This window comes from Triticum aestivum, chromosome 3B (assembly GCF_018294505.1).
Source record: "Triticum aestivum cultivar Chinese Spring chromosome 3B, IWGSC CS RefSeq v2.1, whole genome shotgun sequence".
Lineage (NCBI taxonomy): Eukaryota > Viridiplantae > Streptophyta > Magnoliopsida > Poales > Poaceae > Triticum > Triticum aestivum.
This window is the reverse complement of record NC_057801.1, coordinates 72,548,220-72,556,631: the sequence shown is the minus strand read 5'-3', so window position 1 is coordinate 72,556,631 and position 8,412 is coordinate 72,548,220. Positions and strand designations below refer to the sequence as shown.

At 43.7% G+C, this 8,412-nt stretch overlaps 1 protein-coding gene across 1 annotated transcript; it reads right to left on the bottom strand.

Annotated features, from left to right (window-relative positions):
• Positions 1 to 5,461: 5,461 nt before the first annotated feature.
• Positions 5,462 to 7,825, bottom strand: LOC123068664 (putative pentatricopeptide repeat-containing protein At3g15200). The gene is made up of 2 exons (XM_044491274.1): positions 7,533 to 7,825; positions 5,462 to 7,317 (listed from the first exon to the last, which is right to left on the bottom strand). The coding sequence occupies exons 1-2, from the start codon at positions 7,594 to 7,596 to the stop codon at positions 5,765 to 5,767; spliced, it is 1,617 nt and encodes a 538-aa protein (XP_044347209.1). The 5' UTR covers positions 7,597 to 7,825; the 3' UTR covers positions 5,462 to 5,764.
• Between the last annotated feature and the right edge of the window lie 587 nt (positions 7,826 to 8,412).

Genomic DNA, 8,412 nt, shown 5'->3' with positions numbered 1-8,412 from the left:
TATGTTCTCTTTCTCTCTCACAGGCATCGAAACGGGATGTACATATTTCCTTTGCTTTCACCATTTCGATCAAATCTCTATAGCCAAGTGAATCATCTGAAAAAAAAGAACTAGCCATGTGAAACTATGTAATTGCAGATCATGGAAGCATGACATGCATGACATGATGTCATGGAGATGTCATGCTGCTGATTACTCTGAATTTGTAACTTACTTTGTTTACGGAAGTGTCAACCCATAAAATTAGTTGCTTGTTCTGAAGCACTGTTCACCTATCATGAATTCAAAGACTAGGCAGGAAAACAGAAAAGCAGGGGTGAGCAGTTAAGTGTCAGCTGTAGGGCTATAGCTTACCTGAGCATTAGCAGCGTGGAAGTGGACATCCACCACTCTGGTTCTGACTAAGAAATGATGAGCTCGCACATATGTAGCCACTCGTTGATTGATCTGCAAATCCAACAGGAAATATGTACATGATAAATAACTTTGAACAGAAAGATGAATAATGTTCAGGGTAGACAGGGCCAAACAGCCAACAGTATTTCAGCAAAAAAGAAGAAAGCCAGTTGTACGTCAGTTGGTAATTTTTTGCCATGTCAAACTCAATATATCATGTGCAAATCACTACCTGAAGTTCAAACAGCCGAACATTGAAAATGCACCCACCGAGCTTCTGATTCTTCCTTTCAATACATGTACACTTGATCTCACATTGTGAATACAACAAGAACTTATGAAGAATATTCAGATGCAGGAGTTCTCGTTGTTGATGGATCAGTGTCCTACTAAATACTGTATTATTTTGGTGCTATGCAACCCCATTTCCTGCAGTCATTAACTACAATTGGAAGCACCTCCCTTTACCAATTATTTATAACGAAGAGACAAGGCTGTGGTGTATTTATTCCCCAAATGATGTTTACCATTCCAATACAGTATATACTTATTATTTCATCCAGAATTTTGGTCATTCGTACCACTGTTCATGAAGTACGGTCATTTCAATAGAAGTTCACACGTATGGTACATAGAGTTTCTGTGCTAAATATCTCCAGAGTGAAAGAAAATGGCCCTCAACTATTGTTCCAAAACACTGGGAGTGGTGGCTTAATTTTTGACTTCCGGATTCCCAACTAGAGAACTAGAAATCCTGAGGTAATGATAGTTTTGGTTTACTAGAACCATCCGCATATTGTTTCAGCTCGGCGGAAAACCAATTTGTTTTCTTATGATCTCTAGAATGAAATTAGGGAACGAAGTAAGTAGATCGTCTCTCCGCAGAAGCATCTCTCATCAGTGTTCACTCTCATGGGTTCCGCTCTGAGCAGGATACGCCAAACGCAATCAGTGAAACCAAATGTTCCTCTCTTCTGGTTCTTACCATATTGTTTACATCGGCAGCACCTAAGTCTTTCGCTTCTTCATCCAGCCAAACTGTTGGATCATCTCCATGGCTCTGCTGGGAAGAGCAGCTACAGCAAATTTATGCAGGTTCAAACTTTGAGCATGTCATCAGTAGAGCTCCTTCTGGTAAACATCTCAAGCAATAGTATACCGAGACTGGAAAAATGCCCAAGAGTTGAAACAATATAACCTTCGCCATACTCTACAATTATTCAAGTATTAACATATTGATCACTATGAAGTATTCGCGAAAGTATATGCAAGTAAAAGATGTCACAAGCACTGGTATGCTAATAATGTGAACATCCCAAGGAGGTGAGAAGTCAGAAAATACAGAACCCTTGGCAATACTATTCGATTATTTAAATTTCATATGTTTTACTTGATTATTACAAATCAATCATTTAAATATATGCAAGATATGGAAGGCTGGAAGTCAAGACTCACAAGCGAAAATAATAAGAAATGTGTGTTATCCGAAGAACTGTAACCAATGGAACCCCTTATTCCAGCAAAGCTAATTGAATTTAACAAAGTTCGGTTTCTGCATCAAGGTCTGTTGCTTGGCTTGAGACCGCAATGAATTGTTGGTGGCTGGCAATGATTGTGAAGATAGTTCAAAGCATTGATGATATCAACAGCAATATCTAGTCTCAGGACTAGGCTGAGCGTGGCTCAGAGTGGGGAACTTAGATTTTGGAGGAAGCCAACCTTCAAACTGCCATTGGGCATGAGCTAAAAAACCGAGTAAATAGCATAAAACTACTACTTTACAGGTTAGGGTTTCAAAAAACTACCAGTTTTTAATTTTTCGCTGATAACTATCAAGTCAGGGGTTGGCTGTTTTAAAAAACCCCTAATCACTCGGTGCTTTAAAATTGATCGTGATTATGACAGTTGGGACCCGCATGTAAGAGAACCGTTTGTTTGACCGTTTATTTGACTGTTACCTTACATGTAGGGCCCACATGTCAGTATTTCTGTAAGTTTTTTAGAAAAGCAATCGGGTCCCTGTAACTTTTTAAAAAAGCAATCGGGTCCCTGAATGTTTTATGGAAAAAGCAATCGGGCCCTTGCTCCTCTGTGCGCGCTCTCCCGTGCTCAAGATCGAGAGGAGCGCGCCCGTCACCGTGCCCGCCGGCCAGCAGCCGACGTAAAGAGCGCGCCGGCCAGAAGCCATGGCGCCGCTGCGGAGATCCCTCCCGTCGCCCGTCCGATGCGCGCCGCCGCGGAGCTCCCTTCCAGCGTGCGTGGCGGCCGCGACCTCCTCCTGCCGACGAGCTCCCTCGCCGCACGGCCTATCTCTCTCTCTCTCTCCCTTTCCTGGGCGTGGCGACCTGAGCCCGTGGCCATGGAGCTCGGCTGGCGGCGGCCCTGGCCATGGCGCAAGGATGGCGGCGGCCCATGCCCCTGGACGCGACGGGCCGAGTCCCTGCCCCCTGGCCATGGCGAGCAGTTGGTGGCGGCCCGTGCTGCTGGGTGGCAGCTGGTCCTCCGCGCGGCGCTCCTTCCCGTGGTCGGCCATGGTTTGCGTGCAGCGGGTGGTGGAGCTTTGGCCTTGGTCAGGAGAAGGAAGAGGATAAAAGATAAGAGGAAGAAGAGAGAACTTACATGTGGGTCCCACATGTAAGTTAACAGTCAAACAAACGGATTATTTAGGAGTGGGTCCAACCTGTCATAAAACGGTTTAAGTCACTAGCAACGAGTTATTAGGGTTTTTTGAAACAGCCAACCCCTGACTTGGTAGTTATCAGCGAAAAATTAAAAATCGGTAGTTTTTTGAAACCGTAGCCTGTAAAGTAGTAGTTTTATGCTATTTACTCTAAAAAACCAGAGCCTTGAATTCTTAACCTCAAAGGTTAATGCTGGAGCAACATATGATGATCTTAATGAGGCAGCGATGACGCACTCTTCTCAGAGCTTCGCATTCAACCATGAAATTTCTGGTAGATCCAGATTGTATCAGGAATACAACCAGACAGCAAATTCAGAGATTCAGAGAAGTGAGAGCTTCTATATTCTTCAGAGATTGAGGTATGCTTCTGTCAAACAAGTTCAGATCCAGCAATAGTCGTTCCAATACCATGCAATTTCTAGTGGCATCAGGTATGCTACCTGACAATTTGTTTCCTGATAAGAGTTTTTTTTTTTTTTGAAACGGAGGCAAAAGCTTTGCCTCATCCATTAAATAAGAGAGAATAGAGTTAGTTGCAAACAACCCGAGTATACGGCATGCGGATTACTCGCGCAATAACAAAGACCCTAGTTTCCTGATAAGAGTCAGTTGATTAAGGTATCCCAAGCTACCAACTTCAGTAGGAAGAGGTCCGGATAGTGTATGATAAGTCCAAGTAAAAGGAAAGTGAAAGAAGCTTTAAAATCTCTAACTTACTTAGATATATAGGATTCGCTCACAGGTCAAGGGCAAACAGAGTCTTCAACTTCCCCAGGCTTGCTGGAATCGGTCCCTCCAAGTTGCCATAGTATGCATAAAGCCTACTACTAACCTGTCTAAGATTTCCAGGTGATGAAGGTATGAAGCCTGACAAACCAATGCTGTATATAGGCTTAACCAACTTGTCCAGCTTACCAATGCTCTCTGGAATCATGCCAGATAGGTAAGTATTCGCCAACTCAGCGTCGCCACCCGTTGTCCATGGCTACATGCCATGCCCTCCAGCTGCAGAAGCTAGTGCTACCGTTCCAGGAGATGAGCAGGTCAGAGCCATGGCTGCTGAGTCCCGCCCTGACCGCGAGCAGTGTGCCAGCCTCATTGCTCTCCAGGAGGCCATTAGTACAGTCATGATGGAAAGGGCGAAAGACAGCAAAAGCTTATGTGTACCTGCTACCTACCAACAAAGATTGCTGACATGGCCTTCTTATAGGCCTTCCCTGGTCAAAGCTGGCATGTACTACATTGACAGCTTGTGAGAATCCCAGCTGCCTTTTGACATCACTTTTCAATGTATTCACGCATGACATATCCTTATGGTTGTTATTATCTTTTGAGTGTTGGCTTAGCGACAGTGACTTTGCTTGGGCCCAAATTGTATTAGAAAAGCTTACCAACAAGCTTACTCCTACAATGGTCATGGGTTACAGGGATTAAGCAATAAGCATTTGGTAAACATGGTATCTTTCTGCCTCGAGACAAAATATTGATTCAGATATTCACAAATAACCCACCCGTGCTCAACAGTTGGAGGTTGACTTCACGGTGTTATATTGGTAAAAAAAACTCCAGTTATTTGTTCAATGAAAAAGTTAGTGAAATCATTTGCCTCAGTTAGGATCCAAAATGATGGAGCATATATTTTAGCAAATAAAAAGCACAATGCTTAGGTTATCTATTGCTTTTGGTTCCCTGAATAAAGCAATCAGCAAACATGCTATTTCCATTCCTAAAAAACTTGAATTAATTTGTCACAATTTAGTCAGCCTGATAAACATGCAGAAGTTGGCATCATGATATTAACTTTTCTCCACAAAATTAAGTCAAAATTAATCTTCGCCAAAACACAATATATAAATAGCTCTAGTACTTTAGGAACCTAAACCGCCTACGAAAAGAACACAGAATTATAGACAGTGGCTCCTTCCTCAAAAAGCAAAATTGATACTTATAATTTTGTTAACAAAAATAAATCACTCATTCCCTTCTCTTGAGCATAAGATAGAAAAGTACAAAGAAAACAAGGAAAATAAGTGGCGGGTGGTTCAGTGGCAGCAGTTAGTGACAGGTCAATTGCTTACCTAGTAGCTTCTACCCATTGGCTGTGCGAAAATGGCTGATGGAACTGTGGTTTTGAACTAGATATGATTAGTCATGTGTACTGTGTAGCCATTCATTGATAGATATATAAATTCAACAGAAACAAAAGGTGGTACAATTTTAGCACACAAATGTGAATTGGACTAGACTAAGAATTCAGTAGTTAGTACCATTAGCTCAACTGGTAATTATTCGCCATACAGAACCAGCAGTATCATCACTTAGCAAACCTTTCCAGTTCTACAAGATATTTGGACATATTTTTATCCCTGTTTTATGTGTTCATTTGTCAGAAACAACTACGAACGACATATATAATGCAAGAAGAAACAAACATATGTAAGTATTACACATACATCTCCAGAATACAAGCATCTAAGCAAGTACCTGCAATTGAATTGCCCAATACATCCTAAACATATCCTGCTGTGACATTTCAAACAGCATAAATTTTGGGGCATCGTATTGTCAATGACTCTTCTCTTGTGGATTTCTTTTAGCCCAAGGTTGAAAGTCACTGGATGATGTTCCATAAGCCCAGATGCTCAGCATCTTCTGCTAGGATAATTAAGCAGGATCTTCCGGTGACTATTTACGAACATGGAAAAGTCCTGATCGACGATCCAATTTTAGATTTTTCCCAGTCATACTTGGGGATCGATCTTCAGTCTCAGGCCCATCCTTCTTCATATGTATTGCTTTCACCAATATCCTGGTTCTTGGCTCTGGAGTCATCCCTCTCGACTTCATTGTCGTGTAATATTGCAAAGCCTGGTCCAGCTGTCCCTGGGAATGAAGTCCATGGACCATAATAGTAAATGATCGCTGATCTGGACCTGATCCATTCCTCTCCATCTCCTCCCATACTTGCTGTACCCCCTTCTCATATTTCATACTGACATACAGGTTCAATATTAAGTTATACGTATCAGAGTCCAACTTACAACCTGATTCCTCCATCCTCTGGATCAAATTCATAACATCTCTCGGTTTCTCAGTTGTCTTCAGAATGTAGGTGTATGTCATGTTGTTTGGAGAGCATCCCTTCTTCTCCATATCATCCAAAAGCTCATAAACTTTTTCCGTCCGCCTTATCTTACAGAAGTGTTTGATCAAAGTGTTGTAGGTGGCCACATCTGCTTGACAACCACGGTCATTCATCTCACCAAAAATCTTAAGTGCTTCTGGAATCTTTTTCTTGAAGCACAACTGGTCAATGATACAGTTGCAAATTGCCACGTCGGGATTGATTCCCTTCTCCCACATGCTTGTGAATAGTTTCACAGCCGTACTAAGTTTGCCAGCTTTGGTTAGTGCATTTATGAACGTACCATATGTGAACAGGTCCGGCTTAAGTTTAGATGCAATGATCTCGTTCCAAACCCTTTTAGCATCAGCCAGGCTTCCCTTGACACACCAACCATTAAGAATGATGTTCCAGCTCTTTATGACAGGAGGAAACTCATCTTTCTTCTGGAGAAAGAGGGCCTCAGCCTCCTCAACATGCTTGTACCGACAGAGCGACATCAGAAGTATCTGGAATCCAACCAAGTCAACCTCGAACCCATAATCCTTCCTCTTGTAGAATATCTCGATCGCTTCTTGCACCTTGTGCGCCCCTGCATACCGGTTCAACAAGACAGCAAACATCCTGTTCGTTACGACCAACCCACGGCGTTGTTCAGGAATCTCATCGAAGAGCTGTCTCATAAGCCTGACCTTCTTCATCCGCCCAAGGATGTCAAGCATCTCAGTGTAGGTCCTCGGGCCGTGCTCATACGAAGGCAGCCTGGCAGCCCAATTGAAGAACAACAGCGCGACCTGCCAATTGGACCTCTGCTTCTGGAGGACTTTCAGAACAACGTCCTCGTCCATCTCATCGGCAAACTGACGAAGGTCTTTGCTGAGGTCAGCATCGGCAGCACAGGACTTGAGAACTCTCAGAACTTCACCGACGCGGACATCTAGGGAATCCTCCTCTGAAGCACTGCTATGGCAAAGCCTTGGTGACCCGAGAAGATATCCTCTTGGAACAATGCTTGGGTGGAAGCGTGGAGGCAAGGCTGCATCAGGAAGCACCTCCAACGCATTCTGTCGAACAGTTGGCGTGCGCGAACCAAGAACAGCAAGCCACCTAGGGACTGCGCACAAAAATGTTTGAGTTAGCATCTCTCTCGAGTTTCCATAGCGTGTCGCTTTGTTTTCCTAACGCTACGTCTGGAAATCAGGCAAAGTTGGATCTGGGGTGTGCCAGCTGATGCCGAGATGGGATTCATGGACCCGTTCGCGGGATGGGCGAGGAGAGTAATAATCAGAGCAACGAGAGGCGCAAAGGAGGGGTGGATAATATTCGTACCGCAGATGGGGTTTCTGGTCCTGAATGCTGCAGCGAGGACGGCGTACGCCGGCGCCGGCGGCATCGCGCCGGAGGTGCGCACGAGGGAGAGCGGCGTGAGCTCGTGCACGGAGATGACCTGCAGCCAGCCTTGCGCGCTCGGTCGACCTCGGTCGCGCTTGGTCGGCTCCGAGTCCCCGCCGGCGCCGGCTCGTCGGTCGTGAGCTCACGGCGGCGGAAGCGGGAGCGCGGGGCCTCTGAACGGTTACGAGCATCAGCCGGGGAGCGTGGAAAATCCTATATGCTGCGTAGTTGTCGAGCTTTCACCCCAAGGTTCGCGAGCGAGGGATGATCTGGGCCGGCCCGCCCAGCGGGCAAGCTTTTTTGGAAAAGCTCTCCATCCCGGTTTTGGGAACCTTCTAAGAGAATCCTAGCTGGTTTTTCTGGTTTTGGAAACCTTCTAGGAGGTTCCTGAAGCGGATTTTTTTTCTTTTTTCTCCTTTTCCTGTTTCTTTTTCTATTTTCTCTTCTATTTTCTGTTTCTTCTGATTTCCTTTTTTCGTTTTTATTTCAAAACATGTTCGTATTTTTTAAAATTTGTTCACAAATTTATAAAAAGGTTCGCATTCTACAAAAAATGAGAGATTCAAAAAATTCACGTTTTCAAAAAATGTTCTCGTCTCCGAAAAAATGTTTGTATTCCAAAATTGTTCACATTTTCTCTTTCCCAAAAAAATTAGTGTTTCCAACAATTATTCATGTTTTTAAATTTGTTCCATGGTTTCAAAAATTGTTCGCCTTTTCAAAAAACTTTTGAGTTTCCAAACATTGCTTCTGTTTTGAGAAACTATTTGCAAATTTCAAAATATGTTCTCGTTTTCAGAAAATGTTCATGTTTCCC